At 37.8% G+C, this 27,494-nt stretch overlaps 1 protein-coding gene across 2 annotated transcripts in view; it reads left to right on the forward strand.

Moving 5' to 3' along the window:
- Positions 1–26,218, forward strand: part of LOC126161581 (Ig-like and fibronectin type-III domain-containing protein 1) — a 666,669-nt gene extending 640,451 nt beyond the window's left edge. For both annotated transcript variants that reach the window (XM_049917526.1, XM_049917527.1), the window contains 4 exons: positions 1,137–1,248; positions 1,601–1,797; positions 13,051–13,235; positions 23,106–26,218. In XM_049917526.1, coding sequence (XP_049773483.1) covers positions 1,137–1,248; positions 1,601–1,797; positions 13,051–13,235; positions 23,106–23,297 — 686 coding nt within the window. In that variant the 3' untranslated portion in view covers positions 23,298–26,218. The remainder of the gene's footprint in view (positions 1–1,136; positions 1,249–1,600; positions 1,798–13,050; positions 13,236–23,105) is intronic.
- The last annotated feature ends 1,276 nt before the right edge of the window (positions 26,219–27,494 follow it).

A 27,494-nucleotide genomic window follows, 5' to 3' on the forward strand; every position in this document is an offset into this window, starting at 1 on the left:
TAAAAGAAACAATACCTGACATAAAAATTTCAAAATTTTGCAGTCCATTTTTTCACTCACAAAAAAGACCGTTACTCATGGTAGCACATACCTACATGTCTCAGTGGGTAAAACAACACAGAAACTGGACAGTAGATGCCTGGAACTATGTGGTATGGTCCATCAAGTCACTAATTTGTCTCTTATCAAATTATGCAAGGCAGCAAATGCAATGACTGCTCATGAGGCATTAACCTGCAGTGTGTTGAGGGTGGAGTTCAGTTTGAAGGTGGTTCTGCCATGTTTCAGGAGTGTTTTTCATACCACACCTTGGGCACACTCATTCAGGTTACTGTGGACATGAACAAAAACATTTATTTAAACATTTTAGGAGACAATTGTTGCCCTTCCTCCTACATCTTCATGAGGAGTATGCTGTGGAGACACACATCATAAAAGATGACAATAACTGGGTTCACAAGGCAGCATACATGTCTTTCCGGTCTGAAGAACACACAGGCTCCCAATGAGTCCTGACTAGCTCAAAAAACTACATGATCTTCATCACACAGAATATGTCTGCAACTGTTTGGAACAATGGACGAAACATAGCAATCAATGTCCCCACAATCTTGTGGAGGTCTATGAGCTATAATCATCAATGAGTGGCTTCAGCTGGATATGGATTATCTGAAGAACCTTGGGGACTCTCTTCTTCACTTTAGGCAATTATCAAGGCTAGAGGTGGTGTTGCATGGTGTTTGTGTGATTTCTCTTCCAGGTGATAAATGTTTTGTCCAGTATGCTTATCTACAAGAAGAATGGTCATTAAAATGAAATTATCATTTGACAAGCAGAAAAACAGACAGGAATATGTATACAGTTGCTGAATATCAGAACCAGATGTTCTTTCATGTGTTTCTGTGTGGTAATACTCTAGGACAACTCATCTCATAAAAAATCATTTTAGAGAAGAGGCCAAATTTCCAGGATAATGATCTGGTTGATTGAAAGAGATTACAATTTTTTAATAACTGAGATTTTAACTTTATGATATCTCTGCTATTCAAGACTGATATCCCATAAATTTTATTTCATCTAATAAGTATCATGAATAAATAAAATTATTATTCATAATGACATTTTTACTTTTGAAGGACGCCTTCCTGGCCCTCCACAGAACATTCAAATTGAATTGGTTGATGCACATTCTGTTCTTGTGAAGTGGGATCCTCCAGTCAAGAACCCAAATACTGTAGAAATGTACAGGTAAATTGACAAAATTAATTTAGTCAGGAGATATATAATTCACTGCCAAAATTTCTCTAGACTACTATAAATTAGGGTGATACAGAAAGAAGAGCTGCAAAATAAAGAAGTTAATTAGCATTAAGTTTCATTGCTGTTTACTTGAAGAATTTTACTGTGTTCTAATTGCATAAAATTATAGCATTCATTGTTATTTTCTTTTTCTATCAAAGCCAGTTTTATGATATTCATGAGTTATAACGTGACACAAATTTTTGATCTTTCATCTCAAGTTCTGCTTTCTGATTTTATGTCGTTACCTGTTCCAGTGTGTCAGGTATGCATTTAATGCTTATGCTGTTTTGCGTTTTAGGGTTTTCTGGAAGCAAGTTGGTTCTCGGACTATAATGAAGAGTGATACCAAGTCTACCAGCCTCTTGATTACAGGACTGAAATATGGAGAGCCATATGAGTGTGTCATTAAAGCTGGCAATCATCTAGGTACAAGCACACTGACAGAAGCCAAGCAGTTCACAACAAGGGATAAGTACATCTCATCTGGAAGTATAGGTATGCCACTAAATTGTCTTTTTAAACATAAATGGCTTGTATGTAGCTTCAACAATGTAGGAAAAGGACAGATTGCTACTTACTATAAAGAATACACATTACGTTGCAGACAGGCACAATTAAAAGACACTTACACAAAGCTTTTGGCCACAGCCTTCATCAGCAAAATAGAAACGGACACACATCATTCATACACACAAGCAAGCACACCTTACCCACACATAACTGCCAACTGTGGCAGCTCAGGCCAGCCCTGGCATGAGCTGCTGGAGTTGTCAGTCATGTGTTGGTGAGGTGTGCTTGCTTGTGTGTATGGATGGAGTGTGTTTCCCTATTTCTCTTTCGCTGGTCAAGGCTGTGGTTGAAACCTTTGTATAAGTGTCTTTCAGTTGTGCTTGTCTGTAGCTTAACATGCCTTCTTTATGGTAAGTAGCAATATATCTTTTCCTACATTTTTAGTATTCCTACATGGAGTTTCCTTTATATGTGGTTTACTAGAAACTTCATTCACATGCAGTGTGTTAATTTACACCAATGAGCAGTTAAATTAGAAATATCTACTGTTTTCAAGATCGAACATGTCTGTTGGTACAACAAAAGGAATAGTTGGGTATCTCGCGTAACTAGCCACTGTCAGGTCCAGTACCTGTTACTGGCACAGTAGTCAGACACAGAATGGGAAAAGTACACAATGTCAGTGCATTTGATCATAACCACACAGATGAAAACAAAACATAAGACTAAAGTTAAAGTTACATTTTGATTACAAAATGTAGCTTTACTGATTCGGTAAAAGGCAAACTAAATACGGACTCAAATTTCTCATTAGAAAAGAAGGGTCAATAGCATTTTTTATCTGGCTTCCACCATCCTCATAGTTAGCCAACTGACTCCTATTTAGTGTTTTCATTGTAATCAACATATAAAATTATTACAAAACTACATATAATAATAAATTTGCACTTTATCATAATAACACTCACATGCACCGATTCAGCACAAGTATATCAAAGATCACAAAAAACTTTAAAGTGCTGCTATACAGTACTGATTTCAGAATAATACACACAAAATGATTACAACTTTTAATTTTTAAATGTAATGTAGAAAATCATCTAGCTTTCTTTACAAAATTAGGTCATTAAATCTCATTTTGTGTTTGCTTCTTTGGAAGAACAGTTTTTTTTGGATATAAACTGCTTTCTGTACCTCTTCTATGTCTTTAATTTTCTTCACTTCTTGTCCCCTAACTTTTGTAACATTTCCCAACATTATTTGGGCCACACCACATGTTTGCACCACCCAATAATCTATCAAAATATTTTTTCCTTTTCTTCCTCTTTCATTTTCTTTAGCACCTGTTCAATATTTACTTTCAGTTTTCAAACTTACTCTTTATATTTGCTTGCAACAAGTTTTCTTTTTCCTGTTGTTCTTGTTTCCTGTTTCCCACAGCCACTCTCTTCTCATCTTCACAGTATTGCTTGTATCTGACATCAGCTTTGAATGCCAACTGAAGAAGCTCCTGACTGATAATTAAAAAGTGAACCTCCCCCTCAAACACATTCACTATAACATCTCTAACAGTCAAATGAGCATTCAATGTACTTTCACACATATTTGCAGTGTCCTAATTCGTGATCTTCCCAAATAGTGAAAATCAGTTTCTACATAAGCACTGACATTTCAGAGTGCAATTGCAGTCTTCAAAATTTTCATAACAGTAGGGTACTTGTTTTCTCTTAAATAAAAGAAGACTCCAGTAGATGTCTGCTGGATTCTTGTTACTACCTCATTTTTCTTTCTATAGTGTCAATAGTTTCCATTCATCAACAAGTCCATGTTCAATGTACTCAGTTGGTAGAACTGCACCTAATTTCACTTTTTTTGTATGACCCTTCTTTCACCCTCTTCACAGAATGCAAACATCGAAGACACTGCAATGCAGGTTAATCTGAAGACTTTTCCAAAATGTGTGTACAAGCAGACACACAGTGCTTTCTAGCTTACATGTAAATATAGCTTCTTTCTTGTGCACCTAGCTTCTTTAGTTATTCATTTTTTTCTAGTATTGAACACTATGTTTTTGAATGGCAAGTAATATTATCACCAAATGCTTCCAGACTCAGTGGAGCAGCAAAAACACAAAACCGATTTGTGAGTGTTCTGACAAGGTTTGTGAGGCAATTATGGATTAGATGCATTAAAGGAACTCTTCAGAAAAACCAGTGCATCTTGAGCATGAATAAGCACTTGCACAAGCAAACATAATTTCTGCTTTGGTAGCTTTGTCTTTTAATAGTTTAACAGAACTCATCAGTTTCCTTTTTTCTGGGGTATGAACTGAAGAAAGAATTTTTCAACAGCTGATCATTGACATAAAAGTCTCTCTCCAGTTGGTTCTAATATCAGCCATCTAGAGGAAACATGTTCTAAAAACCAATGCCTTCGAAGTTTCATATCTGAATTTATGTTTTCAAAATCTGCTAATGAGATGTTTGGCCATCAAACAAATTACAGAGAAACAAGGTGATATCTGAAGCTTTTTCACCAAAGTGTGGAATCTTTTCTGGAATGCATTATGAATGATGTGTATGTTACATGCCCCAACACCAATCAGCTGTTTTCTTCATAACAGGATTAGAGAATCATTCAAGAGATGATTCACAGTTTTGTTAGTACTGGATCCATCACAACCTACCATCAATAGCTTTGACCAAGAAAGCTGGGCATTAACCAAGGCTTCATTTCAACTTGGAGTAAATATTACAAGTAGTCACTTTAGCAATGAAGAAAGTAGGTGGATGTCATTTCATAATCATTTGTTAGGAACCAGACCGGTATTCAGCTACAGTTTGAAGCTATTTCTCTGGAGCTGCAATCACAGTTTTGTCCAAACATAAAGAGAACTGTGCTCCTCCAATACTGCAGCTAAATCATCACATACAAAGTATCTTGTGTGTGTTGTTGAATGGATGAAGTAAGAAGGAACACTTCTTGGAAATATTGTACCAAAGATTTCTTTGCCATCTTCACAAGCTTGCTGAACAGCAAAGTGTAATCATTTTCAAAAGACCAGATTAACTCTGCTCTTGAAGCATTTTGCCTATCAGAATAAACCTGAATCATTGGTGGCTCTGGGAGATCAAATTACACCATCATTGCTACATGCAGATCCAGGAAGGGCTGAAGACAAATGTAGTTCTGAAGAACTCAGTTTCATATTACGTTATTCTCTGTGCTTCTCAGTAGAAGCCTGCTCCTCTGTAGTGCTAAGGTCCCAAGAAAATGAAAATGTTTGTACGCACAACATACAAAAACTTCACTTGCACACTTTTTCTGTCCCTGTTCATAAACCATGAAACTATTGCTGACTCTTTATAGAACCATTCTGATTTTGCAGTATGTTTTCCAATAATTTTGTCAAAGTAATCCAGTTAATCAAAAAACAACAAATAAAAAGAATTAGGACTACTGTTCATCAGAGAGAGAGAGAGAGAGAGAGAGAGAGAGAGAGAGGGAGAGAGAGAGAGAAATTTTTAAGAAGGATGTCATTTAATTTCTGAGTATTCCCAGGTTAAGATTTTCATACAAGTATCATGCTCCACCCTGCCTTACACAGTAGTGAACTGCTGGGACACTGTTGTTGTTGTGGTCTTCAGTCCTGAGACTGGTTTGATGCAGCTCTCCATGCTACTCTATCCTGTGCAAGCTTCTTCATCTCCCAGTATCTACTGCAACCTACATCCTTCTGAATCTGCTTAGTGTATTCATCTCTTGGTCTCCCTCTACGATTTTTACCCTCCACACTGCCCTCCAATGCTAAATTTGTGATCCCTTGATGCCTCAAAACATGTCCTACTAACCGATCCCTTCTTCTAGTCAAGTCGTGCCACAAACTTCTCTTCTCCCCAATCCTATTCAATACCTCCTCATTAGTTACGTGATCTACCCACCTTATCTTCAGCATTCTTCTGTAGCACCACATTTCGAAAGCTTCTATTCTCTTCTTGTCCAAACTAGTTATCGTCCATGTTTCACTTCCATACATGGCTACACTCCATACAAATACTTTCAGAAACGACTTCCTGACACTTAAATCTATACTCGATGTTAACAAATTCCTCTTCTTGAGAAACGCTTTCCTTGCCATTGCCAGTCTACATTTTATATCCTCTCTACTTCGACCATCATCGGTTATTTTACTCCCTAAATAACAAAACTCCTTTACTACTTTAAGTGTCTCATTTCCTAATCTAATTCCCTCAGCATCACCCGACTTAATTTGACTACATTCCATTATCCTCGTTTTGCTTTTGTTGATGTTCATCTTATATCCTCCTTTCAAGACACTGTCCATTCCGTTCAACTGCTCTTCCAAGTCCTTTGCTGTCTCTGACAGAATTACAATGTCATTGGCGAACCTCAAAGTTTTTACTTCTTCTCCATGAATTTTAATACCTACTCCGAATTTTTCTTTTGTTTCCTTTACTGCTTGCTCAATATACAGATTGAATAACATCGGGGAGAGGCTACAACCCTGTCTTACTCCTTTCCCAACCACTGCTTCCCTTTCATGCCCCTCGACTCTTATAACTGCCATCTGGTTTCTGTACAAACTGTAAATAGCCTTTCGCTCCCTGTATTTTACCCCTGCCACCTTCAGAATTTGAAAGAGAGTATTCCAGTTAACATTGTCAAAAGCTTTCTCTAAGTCTACAAATGCTAGAAATGTAGGTTTGCCTTTTCTTAATCTTTCTTCTAAGATAAGTCGTAAGGTCAGTATTGCCTCACGTGTTCCAACATTTCTGCGGAATCCAAACTGATCTTCCCCGAGGTCGGCTTCTACCAGTTTTTCCATTCGTCTGTAAAGAATTCGCGTTAGTATTTTGCAGCTGTGACTTATTAAACTGATAGTTCGGTAATTTTCACATCTGTCAACACCTGCTTTCTTTGGGATTGGAATTATTATATTCTTCTTGAAGTCTGAGGGTATTTCGCCTGTCTCATACATCGTGCTCACCAGATGGTAGAGTTTTGTCATGACTGGCTCTCCCGAGGCCATCAGTAGTTCAAATGGAATGTTGTCTACTCCCGGGGCCTTGTTTCGACTCAGGTCTTTCAGTGCTCTGTCAAACTCTTCACGCAGTATCTTATCTCCCATTTCGTCTTCATCTACATCCTCTTCCATTTCCATAATATTGTCCTCCAGTACATCGCCCTTGTATAAACCCTCTATATACTCCTTCCACCTGTCTGCCTTCCCTTCTTTGCTTAGAACTGGGTTGCCATCTGAGCTCTTGATATTCATACAAGTGGTTCTCTTCTCTCCAAAGGTCTCTTTAATTTTCCTGTAGGCAGTATCTATCCTACCCCTAGTGAGACAAGCCTCTACATCCTTACATTTGTCCTCTAGCCATCCCTGCTTAGCCATTTTGCACTTCCTGTCGATATCATTTTTGAGACGTCTGTATTCCTTTTTGCCTGCTTCATTTACTGCATTTTTGTATTTTCTCCTTTCATCAATTAAATTCAATATTTCTTCTGTTACCCAAGGATTTCTATTAGCCCTCGTCTTTTTACCTACTTGATCCTCTGCTGCCTTCACTACTTCATCCCTCAGAGCTACCCATTCTTCTTCTACTGTATTTCTTTCCCCCATTCCTGTCAATTGTTCCCTTATGCTCTCCCTGAAACTCTCTACAACCTCTGGTTCTTTCAGTTTATCCAGATCCCATCTCCTTAAATTCCCACCTTTTTTCAGTTTCTTCAGTTTCAATCTGCAGTTCATAACCAATAGATTGTGGTCAGAATCCACATCTGCCCCAGGAAATGTCTTACAATTTAAAACCTGGTTCCTAAATCTCTGTCTTACCATAATGTAATCTATCTGATACCTACTAGTATCTCCAGGATTCTTCCAGGTATACAACCTTCTTTTATGATTCTTGACACTGGGACACTATGATTCTGGGACACTACAGCATCCAAATTTCACCTGTGTCTTATTGTTTTCAGAGAAATTAAAAAAAAATATATACTGATTAGTTAAAATAAACTTTACAATTAACCAGGTAATATCTTACACAAACTACAGATGCACTAATGGACAGACAGACAGACACAGATACCACTTCAAAACCAGTGAAACAATATCTGGTGGATGACAAAATATGTATTTCTGTTGAAATCACAAATTCAAATTATTGCACTATTACAATACTTCCTCATATTAATGTATGAGAAAGTAACAAGAAAAATTATAGGGAATACAGTACAAGGATTCAAAATATAGGATAGGTAAAAGTATTGTTTGTGCATACACACACTCACAACTCTTCCCCAACCAAAAATAATACTTTTGACAAGGAAGCACTGGTCAGAGTACTCCAATTTGGTAGGTTTTCTTTCTTTTAGTGTGTAGCAACTATTTCATTAATAATGTGAATTATAACTTCATTTTGGTCAACTAGACCATTGGTCCTAGCAGTATGACTGCTTCATATACTGAGTTACCAGTAATGTTCACAAGTGGTAATGTTTCTTCCCCATGACATAACCACATGAGCAATTCACAATCCTGTAACTGGTTTTGACCAGCCAGTCAACTTCTTCAGGCAATAAGTAGGTAAGAAGAGGTTACAAAGAATCATTGTACACACTATAAAATCTGCCACACAGCTATCTATATAAGGATAAAAAGGGAATAAAATCATTCCTAAAACCACATGCCATTATCAGCTTCTGTTGCATTGTCGGTGATACTGAAGGCAACAGTGGGTAGAGCATGAGATTTTGTAGACAAAATCAAAAGAACAATCGAGACAAAGACTGAAACATTACTGGTACATGCAGTTATATCTGTGATTACATTTATAATCTTTCAACAGTTAACACATTTCTTATTTTGTTGAAATTATATTTACAATACATTTAATCTTACTTGGACAATTTTATAACTGACTACTTGTGACAAATTATTTAATATTTTCACTTAATTTTGCTAACAATAGGTTATTTTACAATTTTGACTGCTCTGATAATTTTGACTGTGCTGATACAAATGTATGATCTTTTTCATATGATTTATGTATCATTTTTCTTTTCTGAAATTTCTGACTCTTTTGAAATTCATCAAATATCTTTATTTTTTCAGTGATATCACATTATTTAGCTAACATTCCCAATGTAGAGTTAAAGACTCACCCTCTGTTGCTCAAGGTTGTTAACAAAGTTGGAATTCAGAGCCTTCTCAATGGAATTTTTGAATTTTTCATTCTGTCAGCCACATAAAACATTAATTTACCAGTCACACACTTTTTTCATATCACATAAATGCTTTTTTTAAAAAAATCCATGGTATAAAACTGACTTTACAGACCAAATTAAAAAATTCCAACTAAATCTGACCAGTCAAAAAAATGGCTTTTACTGACCATTTTTCATCCCTGTAGCCGTATTTTAAGTGCCCAGTCTCTTAGATCACAGTAAGCACTTTTCACATGCAAGCATATCCAGAGCATTTTTTGAGTACCTCAGTTTGGGGAAAAGAATCACCCACATAGTGAACTTCTGTAGGTAATGAGATGATGACAGAGGCCACTGTTAACCATCATCCATTGTAACAACAGATATATGGGCCACCTTACAACAAATCACTTGCTGAACAACATGAACTAGTAAACAGCTGCACCATCCACAAAAAATTTCTTGCTATGTGGTACTTAAATCACTGCATTACACTTATACCTCTGGTGACAACACATCACTAGGCAGACATCACTGCTGGACACTTTAAACAAGGAAAAGCTTGCCTGGACTGATGGGTCATGGTATACATTGGTACACTGCAATGTTCGGGAATGAGGATGTCAAAAAACAGATGGGATGAAACATTCTGTTCACCACCTGCGAGATGTTTGTGTCTTCAAGCTAGTTCAACTAGTCTGCATGAGTTGTGGGTGATGGTTGAGTGTCATGTATCATAAATACTTCCAAAGCTTTTGGTTACTTGTGGAATCTATGTCATGAGATACCATTGCATATCCTGGAAATGGTATACTAGGTATTATTCTCTGAGAGTTCTTTCCAATGTTTGGTTGATCATCAAAAATTTTATCATTGTTCAGCAGACTTCAAAATAAATGATGCACATTTTATGAATTTATCCTTTACAGATTTGTAGTTTCTACTTTCCTTTCCTTATATTGTATAGTAAGTTTTTGTAATCCTCAGTTGCAGTTATTGATTCCAGAATAATTACATGACAAAATAACTTGTGCTTTGTAAATACAGCTTTAAATTACTGTCCTGAATGCGTTAATTCTACAAAAAAAATAATTGTAAAATTGTTGTATAGCAATACTTTTGCAAATTTTTATGCACTGCATGCCTAGTATTACTGTGGCTGATAATGAGTTTTTTGTATTAAGCTAGCTGAACTATGTACGAAATATGGAATTATGTACCCCTTCTGCATTGTCCACTATTGTATTTTCTGGATTTTTTAATGCTGAGTGAGAACTTATACAGGGTGTACGAAGATGAACAGTCAGTATTCATGGATGCAACAGGAATGGTCATTGGAAGTGAAAAAGAAAAATCCAATAAACGTGAGCTCTAAAATACACACCTTGAGACCTATGAGCATTTGTTCATCTTTGCTACTGTGAAACACATCTTTTCTCCTCACCAAGAGCTCATAGCTCTTATTGCATGGCTTTTAGACTGCATATTTACTAGGATTTGTTTTTACTTCAAATGACCGCTCCTGTCATAATCCTGAATATTGATCATTTCTCCTGGGAAAGTACATATAAGACCAGGGCATTATGCTGCATCCATTTTTTGCTTCCACTTGTTTCCTTCTGAAAAATGAAACACAAAATTTAAATCAGAATTCCTCTCAAAAGGTATGCAGAGTTTTCTATGAATGTGGGCATTTGGTCGCTCAATACAATGTGTAATTTTAATTATCAGACACCACAAGTGTTTTTGTCACATTTGTAAGGTTTTTAATACATAGCTGTTTCATGTAATGTTGTCACAACTTTAAGTTTTTCATTTACCTATGATATTTTGAAAGTGGGGTGACTCTGAACATTTTAAATTCATTTTTGTAAATCAAACAGAAACGTCTCAAGATATTGACATGAAACTTTTGGGGAAGTTGTAAGAGGTGTTTCTGAACATGATAAAGCACATTATACATTTTTATCCCCCACACTTAGTTTTTTAAATTTTTTACTGTTCGAGATACCATCCCTATGATATCTATACATCCAGTCTATCAACAAATTGCCAATGCCCACGTTCAGCAATATGTCACTTTTGCCATCATCAAATAATCTCATTTTCACTACTATATTATATGACTACCTTTTCAGGGGACTTTTGATGTTTATCATGAAATGATTTGTTTACAAATAAACAGCACATTGTTGATAATTGCTAGCATCAGAAGAAGCCAATGTGTCCACCTCATCTGTGTCCATTTAAGCACTGCAACTTTTAAGTTAATTTTATTTTCTCTTTGTCCTCTTCTCCTTCAGGATATGTTCTTCATCAATTTCCATACAAAAGGGGAGAACTCTCACACTACATATTCACATACAGATGTTCCTGTCTAAATGCATTACATTTAATACTACACCAGAGACTTGTGGTTTTCAAGCTCACCTTTAGCTCGATTAACTCTCACTTCCTGTGTACTGTCATTAGCCAGCAATCATTACTAAAGAAACAGACTGTTTTGAAAAGATCTGTTTTGTAAATAGCTCAGCACCCATTTCTATTATTAGCAAAATTCCACCCATGAGTCAATCATATGAACAGTTTCAACAATTCTGAAGTAAAATAGCTGCCATAGCTTTTTGTCTGTGATCTAATTATCAATGAACTTTTAAACTCTAACCTCTTGTCTTCCTTTTGATTTAATCACTGCATGGTCTCAATCTGTCACTGTTCCTTAAAACATCACCACAGTCTGGATTTTTTATAAGTAATATACATTTTCAGGATCACGTAGAATGACGTTGCTATGTTTAATAACATCACCACAGCCATTTTGCCTTAGTTTCTTAATTTTGCCAGTGTCGGAATTGCAAACTTTCTGTATGATATCACTTCAGTCTCAATATAAAAGAAACAGAAATCATAGAAATTTCATCTGTGAGCTGCACTGACAATAACTTACCACTAGTACTATCACTTAGTACTGTTGGTGATTATGCCAGCTAAACTGGAGAAAAAGACACTACTATGAAAACAGCTGCCTTTTCCTTAGCTGCACTAAATAAAACATTTATCCGTGGCCTGCATGCCAGTATTGCCACTTGTTTATGGAGAGCAGCTTCTCATTTGGTCTCTCAAGGATGAATGAATCTTGTCTTAAACCTTGTTGAGTTGCAGTTTGGGAGTTGAACCTGGGAAATAACACACCAGTAACCTGTGATGCCAATCACTATACCATGGAGGCTTCTTAATTATGCAAACATGACTGCATTGAACATTTTTTACCACAGAGTATACTAATTTGATAAATTTTTAGAGAAGACCTTCAAATATTTTTTCATGTACTGGTAATCACCATTCTATACTTCTTATGAGCCTAGATAGGGACCCTTTTATTTTAATGTCATAAAAGTGTTGTATGTCCCCTTAACCAACTATCACTTCATCAACTTTGTAGTTGGCAGAAAACTTTCCTCTAGCTATTCCTTCAAACCTGTAAGTATGAAAAAGTAAGGCTTGTATGCTTGGTATAAGATCAGCATCTTATGATGGATGTAGCAAAACAGCTGCCATGCCTTCTCTGTGTGAAGTAGGAGCACAGAATTTTTACTTTGATTCTGACTGTTTGATGCATGATTCCACTAATTATTAATTATTCTGAGGTATGTCATGAAACATTCAAGCTTCATAATCCATCATAAAGTAGTATATAGGTGATAATGTATCACTAAGATATAAATACCAGTGCTATAACATGAAGACACCATAATATCAGTACCAAACATCGTAGCATGTAGGGTTTATTTGTTCTAAACTCCTGTAGGTATAGGTTTATTAATGTTTTTAATGCCTTTTGGCACAGTAAATTTTTTGTCACATTTTCAAGTACAAGAGTCAACAACATGTATAACATACCTTCAAATGAAAACTCTTCCAATGTTTTCACCATTTCATGTACGAGTTAAATCCAATAGAAAATTTTGTTCACTGATGATTCGGCATATTTTCTATGTTACCCAGGTGGCGATGGCTCCCATGTTGGAATTGCTGTTGGAGTGGTGCTTGCCTTAATCATTGCAGCTGGAATTGTTGCTGGAGCTGTCTGGTTTATACGAACTAGAAGAATGCTTGGAAATAAATCAACTGGAGGAGTTGCCTTTGAAAATCCAAGCTATCTTCGTGAAGTAAACATGGATCACATACAGGTTTGTTACCATTGACAGAGGTTATAATAATTCATTGAATTATTCTATATATAATGCTGCACAAAGCAGTCCAGTTTCCTTTTGTTCATGTAAAAGAGATTTTACATTTGGTCCAGCTGGACCCGTAAAGCTTCCTCCTGGATAAATTACTATCTGAGGACTTGGGTGAGAAATGCAGAGAATACCTTTTATCTTAAATGTGCAGGAATAGCATTTGATTATTAATTATAGGCTTTATGGTATAAACAACTGCAAAATGTTAGACCACTGATTGGTATAATACAGTTCCTGTATGTTACAACAGTTTCCATCTCCTTTGGAATCACACATCCTGTTACTGAGGTAAATGATTTATTTTCTCAGTATGTTTAACTGACATTAGTGAAGACAGATTGCTATTTAAGCAAGCTCACCTCATGCACACATGACCACCAACTCTAGCATCTCGGGCAGAATGGAACATCACATAGGACACGAACAGCTGTCTGGAGGGGGTGGGGATAGGGAAGGGGAAGGGGAAGGGGAAGGGGAAGGGGAAGGGGAAGGGATTGTAGTGTACAGGTGGAGAGAGAGACAAATGCTATCTAGTGGAGCATGTAGGGATTAGACTGCCAACAGGCATGGCGTCAAGAGGTTGTGAGCCAGAGAGATGGGGAAAAAAGGAGAGGAGCCGAGAAAGGCAGATGGGTGCATTGGCAAAAGGCTACAAATGGGGTGGGAGATGAGAATGGGGAGGAAATGATAGGATATAGGAGGTGGAAACTGTTCATTGGAGGGATTGGGGAGAGTATGTTACAGTAGATTAAGGCTGGCATAATTACGGCAGGGAGTACATATTGTAAGGATAACTGCCATCAGCACAGTTCAGAAAAGCTGGTGATGGAGGGAAGAATCCAAATGCCTCAGGTAGTGAAGCAGCCATTGAAATCTAGTGTATTACTTTCAGCTGCCACAGGGTGGTCCACTTTGCTGTTGGCCAAAGTTTGGCGGTGGCCATTCATCCTGCAGCACGGCTGGTTGGTAGTTATACCAATATAAAAAGTTGTGCAACAATTGCAGCAGAGTTGGTAAATGACATGGCTGCTTTCACAGGTGAACCAGCCCCTGATTGGTCAGGATAAATAATTGGTAGGACTGGAAAAGGAAATGTTGGGTTGGTGGATTGGGGATATGATCCTTTTGGCAAGGGGTTGGGTCTGGGAGTGGTGTAGAGATGAACTAGGATGTTGTGGAGTTTGGGTTGGCGACAGAACACCACTTTAGGAGGAGTCGGAAGTATCTCAGGTAGGCTGTCCCTCATTTCAGGGCATCAGGGCATGATGATAGGTAATTAAAGTCTTGGCAAAGGATATGGTTCAGTTGTTCCAATTTGGGATGGTACTGGGTGGTGAAGGGGACACTCCTTTGTGGCTGATTTTTGGGGTTGGTGGGAGGTTTTGGGGGTGGTGGGAGGATTGAGGTTGTGGGGGGAAATGGTGTGGGAGATCTGTTTGTGGACTAGGACTGGGGGTAGTGCCTGTCAGTGAAGGCCTTGGTGAGACCCTCAGCATACTAAGCAAGGCAGTTTTTGTCACTGCAGATACGCCATCCCCGGGTAGCCAAGCTATGTGGGAGAGATTTTTTTGTGTGGAAGGGATGACAGCTGTCAAAATGCAGGTACTGTTGGTGGTTGGTGGGTTTAATGTGGACAGAGGTGCAGATGGAGCCATCAGACAGGAGCAGGTTAATATCGAAGAAGGTGGCACACGGGTTGAGGAGGACCACATGAAGCAGATGGGAGAGAAAATGTTGAGGTTGTGAAGGAACAAAGATAGGATGTCTTGGCTCTGGGTCCAGATTATGAAGCTATCATCAATGAACCTGAACCACACTAGGGGTTTGGTGTTTTGGGAGGCTAGGAAGTTCTCCTCTACATAGCCCATAAAAATGTTGGCATAGGAGGGTGCCATGTGGGTGCCCAAGGCTATGCTGCAGATTTGTTTACAAACCTCTCCTTCAAATGAGAAGTAGTTGTGAGTTATGATAAAGTTAGTAAGGTGTATGAGGAATGAGGTAGTAGGTTTGGAGTCTGAAGTAAGTTGGGAAAGGCAGTGCTCAAAACTAAGGGCATGAATGATGTTAGTGTTTGGGGAAGTGGTGTCAACAGTGACAAGGGAGGATCCAGGAGGTAAAGGGGTGGGGATGGTGGAGAGTCAGTGAAGGAAGCAGTTGGTGTCTTTGATGTGGGAGGCTAGATTACAAGCAACTAGTTGGAGGTGTTGATCAATGAGTGCCAAGGTTCTTTCAGGAGGGGCACAATAACCAGCCATGGTGAGACATCCAGCATTGTTGGGTTTGTGAATTTTGGGGAGCATGTAGAAGATAGGTGTGCGGGGGTGTCATAGGTATGAGGAGGAAAATGGAATTAGGGGAGATGTTCTGGGAAAGGCATAAGGCTTTAAGCAGGGATTGGAGTTTGACTTCTGGGATGTGATCACTCTGGCAAGGGTTATAGGTGGAGGACTGTGACAACTAGTAGAGGCCTTCTGCCAGATAGTCACTGCAATTCTTAACAACAGTGGTGGAACCTTTGTCTGCATGTAGGATGATTAGGTCAGGATTTGTTTTGAGGTCGTGTATGGCCATTGTTTCTTTTGCTGAAAGATTATTGCTCTGAGGTAGGGACCTGGGGAAGGATGGTGAGGCTAAGCTGGGGGTAAGGAATTTCTGGAAAGTGACCAGCGGGTGGTTAGGTGGGAGGGGTTGGCGGAGGATCATGGTTGGATGGTGGTAAGAACTGGAAGAGGCAGGGTTCAGTGTTGGAATTAGAGTGGTTTTGGTTGAGGGACTGGTGGCAAAGGAGTGTTTCCATTGCAGGGATTGGGAGAAGAAGAGTAGGTCTTTGCCAAGTCCAACATGGTTAAATTTGAGTGTAAGGCTAAAAGTGAGGCCTTTGGGTAAAACTGAAACTTCTGTGGAGCTGTGAGTTTTAATGGAGGGGTAAACAACAGTGTTACAGGAATGTTTTGGCACTGGATTTGGTGGATGGTTGATAGGGAATTTTGGGGGATGTGGAAATTTGAAAAGGTCATCTAGTCAGGATTTAGCTGCCATGAGGAGTGGAAAATGAGGAACACTGGGGGCTGAACCTGTGGTGCCACTAGGCAGCAGTAGGATGTCAGCAGGTTGGGTAATTTATGTAGGTGGTGCCTGGAATGCTCCTACAGGTGCTGGAGAGCAAGAGATTCAATTTCAGAGATGTTTGTATGGACTAGGGATTGCAGAGTAGTAGTATCTTGCAGAGCGAGCAGAGGTGATTCTGGGATGCCTGTGCCATGGAAATGTGTTTTTCCAGTACCAGATTTGTGAGGGCCAGAGATTGGCAGAATCTGGAAAGGTGTAGGTCACTGTGAAAGGAGGGGTGGAATTCACCTTCCCATTCACCAGCCCCTCCAGATTGCTGCTTGCTTTCCATGTGGTGTTGCATTCCAGCCCGAGGTGCTGGAGTTGGTGGACATGTGTGCATGGGGTGTGATTCCTTTTCTCTTCTCTCTCTCTCTCTCTCTCTCTCTCTCTCTCTCTCTCTCTCTCTCTCTCTCTCTCCACTGATGAAAGATATATGTGAGTGTCTTTTAATCATATCTGTCTGCAACTTAACATGTCTTCTTTATGGTAAGTAGCACTCTATCTTTTCCTACATTGTTGATATTTGTAACTGGAGTTTCCATTGTTCATTTGACATTATTATTTCAGGGTCACACAATATGTAATCCTTGTCCAATGAATGACATGTCAAGTCATAATGTTCTTGGGACTTTATTGTGTTTTAAGTCCCCAATGTAATCTTAATAGTGATATGATGCTAAGATTCATTCTCCTATTTCCAGTTCAGAATGTTCTGCAACTTTATTTCTCCATTAGAAATTATTCAGCTAATGGACATATCCTGTAACATATTGATAGGTGTGGATTATCATGAAATTCTGAAAAGCCTCCACACATTCAATTCAGTATTTCTTATAGAAATCAATAAGCTATAAAAATAATATATTCAAACATGAAACACATGAAGGAAGCCTAACTACTCTAAGTCTTTAAGTCTAGTGATAGATCACAATATTAACTAGAAAACTCATATCTTAGAATTGAAGAGGCACCAATGTTCATGTAAATTTTTAGTATATATGGTTACTGCTACAGATGATTCAAAAATGTAAAAAATATTGTTGTTTATTCTTCACATTTACACATACTGTGATTTACAGTATTATTTTTGGGAGAAACCCAAACTTAAAAGGGATAGCATTTTCAGAACACAGAATCATTTTATATCAATTATAGCTCATGTTAGCTATAGTACATTCTGCAGGAACCTCTTCAAAAAAACTTTGTTTTTTGACGGCTTGTTTACAGTACGTTTATTTGCTAATATCTTTTGTCATTACCAATATTTCACTTTCCTAAAAACATAATTCAAAGCATGAATACAATTTTAGGACCAAAACAACAACAACAAGTCTACAAGCACTTAACATCTGTACAGTAAACATATTTTATATGAGATGACAGTTATAAATCACTTTTGAAATGCAGCTGATTGAAGGATCATAAGATAATGAGTAAAAATAGGTACACAACTATAAAGAAATAAAATCATCAGTCAGGATAACATAATAGAATATAAGAATTATTTCTGAAACTTCAAAGTGCAACAAATTTAAATTAAGAAACAAGTGCACAATCTTAAAACATGAAGATTGTGTTGATAGAGACAAAAAGTATAATTATTTGACAAAGGTACTTACAAAACAGCAAATGATATTGCAGGTACAATGTAACCAAGGATAAGAAATTCTTGAATGCAAGAAGGCAAGTATTAAAGAGAAGGCAAGAGTTCTAGGAAAGAATAACACCATAATTACTGGACACGCCAAATTAAAGAAAACTATTCACAGATTAAACAATGGAAAAAAAACAGGATGAAATGTAACAATGTTATGAGAAGGGAAGTTGCCACTCAGCATATAGCAGAGATGCTGTGTCGCAGATAGGCACAACAAAAAGACTCTCACAATTAAAGGTTTTAGCCATTAAGGCCTTTGTCAACAATGGTCACACACACACACACACACACACACACACACACACACACACATACACAACTGCAGTCTCAGACAACTGAAACCCCACTGCGTACAGCAGCACCAGTGCATGATGGGAGTGGTGACTGCTGGGGAGGGGGGGCAGATAAGGAGGAGGCTGGGGGGGAGGGGGAGGGATAGTATGGTGAGGGTGGCAGACAGTGAAGTCTTGCAGGTTGGATGGAGGGCTGGGGAAAGGTGGGGAGGGGGGGGGGGGTGCGGGGGTGGAAGTAGCAAAAAAGGAAAGAAGTAAAAAGACTGGGTGTGGTGGTAGAATGACGGCTGTGTAGTGCTGGAATGGGAACAGGGAAGCTGCTGGGTGGGTGAGGACAATGACTAAAGAAAGTTGAGGCCAGGAGGGTTATGGGAATGTAGGATGTATTGCACAGGGAAAGTTCACCTGCACAATTCAGAAAAGCTGGTGATAGTGAGAAGGATCCATATGCCACAGGCAGTGAAGCAATCATTTAAATGAAGGATATCAAGTTTGGCAGCGTGTTCAGCAACAGGATGGTCCACTTGTTTCTCGGCCACTGTTTGTCAGTGGCCATTCATGTGGACGGACAGCTTGTTAGTTGTCATGCCTACGTAGAATGCAGCACAGTGGTTGCAGCTTAGCTTGTAGATCACATGACTGGTTTCACAGGTAGCCCTGCCTTTGATGGGATAGGTGATGTTAATCACCAGACTGGAGTAGGTGGTGGTGGGAGGATGTGTGGGACAGGTCTTGCATCTAGGTCTATTACAGGGGTATGAGCCATGAGGTAAGGGATTAGGAGCAGGACTTGTGTAAGGATGGATGAATATATTGTGTAGATTTGGTGGATGGTGGAATATCATTGTGGGAGGGGAGACGGGATAGTGGGCAGGACATTTCTCATTTCAGGGCGCGATGAGAGGCAATCAAAACTCTGGCGGAGAATGTAATTCAGGGACTGCTCATCACTGCAGATGCAATGACCACGGATGGCTAGGCTGTACAGAAGGGACTTAAAGTGGAGGTATTGCTGATGGTTAGTAGGTTTGATAAGGACGGACGTAGTGATGTATCCATCTTTGAGGTGGAGGCCAACATCTAGGAAGATGGCTTGTTGGGTTGAGTAGAACCAGGTGAAGCAAATTGGGGAGAAGTTGTTGAGGTTCTGGAGGAATGTGGATAGGATGTCCTCACCTTCGATCCAGACAGCAAAGATGTCACCAATGAATGTGAACCAGGTGAGGGGTTTAGGATTCTGGGTTTTTAGGAAGGAATCCTCTAGATGGCCCTCACCTTCAATCCAGACAGCAAAGATGTCACCAATGAATGTGAACCAGGTGAGGGGTTTAGGATTCTGGGTTTTTAGGAAGGAATCCTCTAGATGGTCCATGAATAGGTTGGCATATGATGGTGCCATGTGGGTGCCCATAGCCATAACTTGGATTTGTTTGTAGGTAATGCCTTCAAAGGAGAAGTAATTGTAGATGAGGATATAGTTGGTCATGGCAACTAGGCAGGAGGTTGTCAGTTTCGAATCTGTCGGACATTGGGAAAGGTAGTGTTGAATAGTGGTAAGGCCATAGCCGTTAGGAATGTTAGTGTACAAGGAGGTGGCATCAACAGTGATTTCTCCTTTGAAGGCATTACCTATAAACAAATTTGGGGTACGGCTGTGCAAAAAAAATTTCATGTAGACTTTGTCTTGTTGTCCAGGGTTCAGAATGGTGTTATGTACTCTGATGGTAAAATATTCAACAAGCTCCCATCTACCAAAAAGCAACAAATTGTTAATCCTTACTAGTTCAAAATAAAATTAAAAACATACCTCATTAGGCATTCTTTCTACAAATTATCAGAATATCTAGATTCAGGGATTTAAAATTTTCATTAGTTTCATTCCAAGTAACAGTGTTTGTCAGATAGTTGTCTGACAAGTAATACTGTACTATAAATAGGACTCAGTATTTGTAGATGTTAAAATGTTGTCATTGAAAAATACCATTGTAATCAGTAAATATTAAACCACTAACAGCAGAAAAATAGAAGCTATACAGTAAAACCAAGGAGGCAGTAGCCTCTTTCAGAGTAGCAGCTTCCTTGCTAATTTACTTGATTAACTTTAAATGGCATAAGCATGAATAGCATTAAGCAGTATAGTGATATTTTATTGATAATACAGTATAAGTTTCCATGGTGTCTCTATCTTACGTTATTGTATGCCTTGACCTATTCCACATCCCTGAAGGTACTCCTTCTCGATGCAGAACAGAATGAAAGAAAGCAGTTCGACAACAGTTAATCACTACCATTTCTAATGGACATGTCACTTTTTTAATATATGCCTTGGCTCACATCCATTAATGTTCTCCTTCACTAAGAGTCTTTGAAAATTGAGTGAATGAACAGATTATGAAAGAAAGTTAAATATTCTTGCAGATTCTGATAATACTTTGATGAAAATAAAGCTTGATATTAAGGGTAATCCTTAAACCATCTTCTGACCATATACTGAGATACGATATGATACAATATTGCAGTGCCTGCGTTATTCCAGATTATGATGCAATATTCCTTTGGATGTGCATGTATGCATTTCCAAAGGAACATTGCATCATAATTCAGAACAACATAGGCACAGCAATATCGTATTTACCCACCAACACTGAACACTGGCAAACAATCTTCAAGTAGAATGTCTCTCATATACAGGAAAAAATATATATATTTCCTTCTATATATATATATATATATATAGTTATAATAGAAGGAAACATTGCACGAAGGAAAAATATACCTAAAAACAAAGATGATGTGACTTACCAAATGAAAGTGCTGGCAGGTCGACAGACACACAAACGAACACAAACATACACACAAAATTCAAGCTTTCGCAACAAACTGTTGCCTCACATCCTTTCGTCTTTCCCTCTCCTTCCCTCTTTCCTGATGAGGTAACAGTTTGTTGCGAAAGCTTGAATTTTGTGTGTATGTTTGTGTTCGTTTGTGTGTCTGTCGACCTGCCAGCACTTTCATTTGGTAAGTCACATCATATTTGTTTATATATATATATATATATATATATATATATATATATATCTAAAAAGAAAGATGATGAGACTTACCAAACAAAAGCGCTGGCAGGTCGATAGACACACAAACATACACACAAAATTCTAGCTTTCGCAACCAACGGTTGCCTCGTCAGGAAAGAGGGAAGGAGAGGGAAAGATGAAAGGATTTGGGTTTTAAGGGAGAGGGTAAGGAGTCATTCCAATCCCGGGAGCGGAAAGACTTACCTTAGGGGGAAAAAAGGATGGGTATACACTTGCACACACACACATATCCATCCACACATAAACAGACACAAGCAGACAGGGATGGATATGTGTGTGTGTGCGAGTGTATACCCATCCTTTTTTCCCCCTAAGGTAAGTCTTTCCGCTCCCGGGATTGGAATGACTCCTTAGCCTCTCCCTTAAAACCCACATCCTTTCGTCTTTCCCTCTCCTTCCCTCTTTCCTGACGAAGCAACCGTTTGTTGTGAAAGCTTGAATTTTGTGTGTATGTTTGTGTTTGTTTGTGTGTCTATCGACCTGCCAGCACTTTTGTTTGGTAAGTCTCATCCCAGGTGGAATGTTTCCCTCTATATATATATTAAAAAAAGACAAAGATGATTTGACTTACCAAACGAAAGCGCTGGCACATCGATAGACACACAAACATACTCGTCAGGAAAGAAGGAAAGAGAGGAAAGACGAAAGGATTTGGGTCTTAAGGGAGAGGGTAAGGAGTCATTCCAATCCCGGGAGCGGAAAGACTTACCTTAGGGGAAAAATGGACGGGTATACACTCGCACGCACACACACACATATCCATCTGCATATACACAGACACAAGCAGACAGGGATGGATATGTGTGTGTGTGCAAGTGTATACCCGTCCCTTTTTCCCCTAAGGTAAGTCTTTCCGCTCCCGGGATTGGAATGACTCCTTACCCTCTCCCTTAAAACCCAAATCCTTTCGTCTTTCCCTCTCCTTCCCTCTTTCCTGACGAGGCAACCGTTGGTTGCGAAAGCTAGAATTTTGTGTGTTTGTTTGTGTGTCTATCGACCTGCCAGCGCTTTTGTTTGGTAAGTCTCATCATCTTTCTTCTTATATATATATAAATGCATTGATAATAGTGGTGGCTATTTTGAGAAGTAGCCAACTAATCTCTGTAAATAATGAAGCAAATACTTCTTACTTACTGATGTTTTTGTTTTCCTTGTGGGCCCTTGTAATTTATTTTCTGCATAACTCTTATATTTTGCAACCACTTGAACTGTTGTTTCAACCAGTTAAGAAAAAAGTCAAGCATTTCACTAGAACAATGCAGCCATCACATGGAAGTCCAGATGAATTTTACATGTTGGCCAAATTAGAACTCATATGCCAAACAAACTATTGTATTTATCTTTTAGAGTATTAACTTCTGGAACATAAATAAAACAAATTTGCCAGTGTCTGCAGTAAGATGTCGCAAGTAAAAATAACAATGAAAATTTATACGCAGTTAGAGTTCATCTCAAAATTATTATTAATTCATTTCATTTACCCCAGACATTGCCTTATGCCCTAGTGTTAGATCATTTTCTAAAAAACAAAAAACAAAACAAAAAAAACTCAGACTGTGAAAAGTACAGCTATTGAAGCCACAATGATAGCAGCAATAGCAAATGTTGCTTGACTTAAAGTTTCCATTTGAAGTGCACACAGTTAATTTTGCTATTTCAGATCCCACAGCCCCAAGCAGATACATCCATGGCCAATGGAAACAGCATTTCCAATGGTATTAATCCTGCCAGTGGAGCGGGTTGGAAACAGGAGACGCTGCATGTACCTGCACAACAGACAGAAGTGGCGCCGTCTCTGTATGAGGAACTAAAGCTCGGCCAGGATGGGGCAGGGTTCAAGAGGCTCAAATAGTATCAACAGTTCCGCCATGAATCAAAGTTCTAGAACCCAGTAGAACATGTGAATTGTGCTGTGTACAGTTTACAGATAATATTGACATCGCCAGAGGAAATTGTGGTTGCTTGACACATATATTTTATTGAAAGTGTTACAAATTGAACAAAGGATGTGAAAGGTATCTTCACAAGGAGGGACATCTCTCCTGACTGATGGCAATATACATATTTTGAACACTGTTGTGAGTGAGCTTAGAAATTTCTAAGGATTCTATCAAAGGATTGAAGACAGGACTGAAGCTTAAGTGGAAAAGTTAGACCATAGTGAAATATACATTATTACACAATGTAATAGTGACATAATCTGTGCCTGTTTTTTATTAACCTGTGCAGCTGTCCAGAGTTTTAGATGAGGGATACATTCCAAAGAAATATGAAGATGTGTACTTATGTATTTTGTCAGACATTAAAAGTCAACTGTTCAATCAGATGGATTGAGTTAGTCAAGATCTGACAAAGTAGTTACAGACAACATTCTATCTCAGGATCTTCGGTGTTGCTAAACACTGATGAAATTTATTTCAAGTGTTCTCTTTAATATGGTAGTTCTCAACTTGAAAGATCAGGTAGATAATATGAGCAAGCGAAAGCTAAGGGTAGTTTTTTCCAAACTTCTTGAGCAGACAAAATAATTTATCAAACTGATATTACTACACTAGTCAGTCAAGTTGCTCTAATGGCATGATCTTAAGAGGATCATTATACCATCAACATGTTCATGCTACTCAATAGGTGTGATAGATATATATATAAATATGTATATTTAAAAAATCTAAATTTTCACCTGCTGTCCCAGTATGACTGAGCAAGAGCAAAGACAAGGGACACATTCAGATAATTAATCTGCACTTTCAGCTGCAATAAGTGACTTCAGAATTGTGATGACGAATCAAGTGGCCTAGAACATGTGACAAAGAGTAGCACATGCATTTATTTCAGTTATGTGAAAAATGTGGCAACAAACAACTTAATATGGTTAGAAATTCATTATCAGATTTAATAAATATTAATTATGTTTATAAGTAAAAAGAAAATTTCACTATAATAACAGACATGATGGTGTATTAATGTACATTTTAAGTGAATTCTGAATGAGTCATCAGGAGAATAAGCACATATAAATAAATCTGGAAAGCATTTTTGTATTACATAGAACCTGATGTGTATCCAAAACACATTGAGACAACTATCTCTCAATAATTCTGTATGCTGACTTTTCTGGAGTGTATTGAGTTGCTGTATTCATAATTTTTACACATTTACAAACTACCAGAATTCTCAAGAGTTTAGAATATTGACTATTGTCATTGGACATGATATTAGAATCCATTTCATATTTTATAATTAAATTATGTAAGATTGTCATGCTTAAATTGAAAGATTTCTTTCTCATAAAGTCAGTTGAAAAGTAACTATGAATAAGAACTCATGGCACAACAATTCCATAAATGAACACTATTTTTTCCTCAAAAAATCATGTAAGTCTTTCATTTATACAGGATTCCTGCAGGAATAAAATGACAGATTTCATTGAGAAGAAAAACAGCATATCTCTGTGCCTTTCAGATAATGTGGATATCAAATGTTAATTATTTGAGATACATATAGTTTGACACACATAATAAGAATACTGTGAAAAGTAAGATTACATTTGTTAGTTATATTATTTGTATTTGTTACTTATTTGTCCTACACAAAAAAATAACTGCATTCTGGGTGCACAGTGAATATAATGACGAACTCCAGAAATGAGGCAGAATGTCACTTTTTGTTGAAGTCTAGCCATTTCTCCATTAATGATTTCATACATATTGTACCACTTATGATCTGTTAATAAGTACACACAGAGATTTGGGAAGCACATGAGGCTTTTAGCAAGTACTATGTGTGCGCAATTTATTTCTACTTATATCTGTGCTCAGAGAAATTTAAGTAAATATCTTAAAAAATGATAAACCTTTAACACACTGCAGCTACAGCTGCTAGCAACACATTTGGGGATTTCATGGATAACTGCTCACGACAGTGATGAAATTTACACTAAAAGTCATAGTTGCAAAAAAGTGACATTTTACCAGTCTGCATGTAAAGAATTAAAATCCATGTAAAAATACTGAAAAGACTTCAAAATCTATTATATATTTTCAGCTCAAAAGATTTATTACTGTGGTCATGGAGTATGTCCACACTGACATATCGTTTTCATGCAGCATGTGTGCCTTTCAGAACATTACTATAGGAAGAAGTCAAGAACTTTACCATTTTTATGTTGATTGATTTCCCCATGATAGGTATAATGCTTTAACAGAGACCACAACTGTAAATGAAGTAAGATTACTTCTATTAGAAAGGAGAGTTGGGAAATCTATATTGCAATGTACAATTGTGGCTGTTTTTTGTTGTTGAAAAGATATCTTTTGTACAATGTAGACTGTGAATCATGTATAGAATTATTGTAAAAACAGAATTTAATAAAAAATAGTAATTTTCCCATAGATAAATCATTTTATATTCTCATAGTCTACATGTTACAAAATTATTAACATTTGCAGAACCAATATTTTAACCAAGCACTACATTTGATAATACCTGTCATTATTTCATGATAATCTGTCTCTCTTAAAATTATTCAGAATCAGAACAACTGTAAGGTATTTAGTTTAGATCCCACTGGAGGAGGATCAAGGCTACAAATCAACAAAAAATTCACTGAAGAGTGTGCTTGTTTGTAGGCCTTTAAAGTATGTCTTCTATCTGGATTAGTAAAAGGATATAGAAAAGAAAAAATATTTGAGGTGATAAAGAGGTGCAAAGGAAAGAAGTGGTTCAGGATCCTTGGTTCACAAGGACATTAAACGTATGAGATGAGGTGTTAAATTTTGTAGTTTATTTCTTCCTTTCTCCCTTTTGTTTTTCTTCCTTTTCAAGCAAGTGTCTTAGGTTCTCATTTAAGATACTGTGAATATTCATTTTGTGTAATGCCATTTGCCCTGTTTGTTAGATCTTGGATAAAACTCTGTTGTCTGTAAAATGATAAACTGAACACACATTATTTCTAGCTCACAACATGGTAGCTAGGGTTCACGTATCAGTCATTTAATGTTTGTGTATTAACTTCATTATCATTACCTGACAAATATTTCCCTTACATCTGATGAAAGAAATATGTGGTATACATTTTAGTTGATTAAACTGTTTATTCTGCCCCATGAACCACATGCATTAGAGAGGTAAAGTGGCCTGTGTGACTTAATAACACAGATAGCTATATCATAGGTGCAACCACAATGGAGGTGTATCTGTGGAGAGGGCAGACAAACATCTTGTTCCTGAAAATGGGCAACAGCCTTTTCAGTAACTGTAGGACAACAGTCTATATGATGGACTGACCTGGCCTTGCAACATCACCCAATATGGCTCTGTAGTGCTGGTACTGCTGACAGATCACGGCAAGGGGAAACTACAGCCAGTACTTTTTCCAGGCACATGCAGTCCTACTGCATGGTTAAGTGGTGATGGCATCACCTCAGGTAAAATATTCCTGAGCTAAAATAGGCCCCATTCAGATCTCCAGGCTGGGACTACTCAGCAGGATGTTGCAATCAGGAAAACCATAACTGGCATTCTATAGATCAGAGGGTGGAACACCCTATCTCTTAATCAGGTAGGCAGGTTAAACAATTTAAAAAAATGGAAATGAATAGTTTAAAGTTAGATACAGTGGGGATTAGTGAAGTTTGGTGGCAGGATGACCAAGATTTCTGGTCACATAAGTACAGGACTATAAATACAAAATCAACTGACTAAATATCGAATATAGCAAACAAAGTTCTGAAATATATGTGGAAGCATAAGACAAAATTTCTCTCCAAAGAAAGTAAGAATAGCTGCCACATCCAAAAGTTGGGTGATAATAATGATAGTAACAGAAGTGAAACGATGATTTTGCAACAAGATTTGCATATATCTAAGCCAATCTGAACAAAATCATGAATTACCAGGATCAGGGAAATGACATTGATGGACTAGGCCTCTTTAACTAATGTAATTAATCCTTGAATAACATTTATTTTTATATATTTCTTGGGTAAAAACAGGTCCCCTTTGAAAAACAGTTGAGAAAGTTAAAGTCGATTTGATATTACAAACGTCC

The sequence above is a fragment of the Schistocerca cancellata genome, chromosome 2 (genome assembly GCF_023864275.1).
Source record: "Schistocerca cancellata isolate TAMUIC-IGC-003103 chromosome 2, iqSchCanc2.1, whole genome shotgun sequence".
Taxonomy (NCBI): Eukaryota; Metazoa; Arthropoda; class Insecta; order Orthoptera; family Acrididae; genus Schistocerca; species Schistocerca cancellata.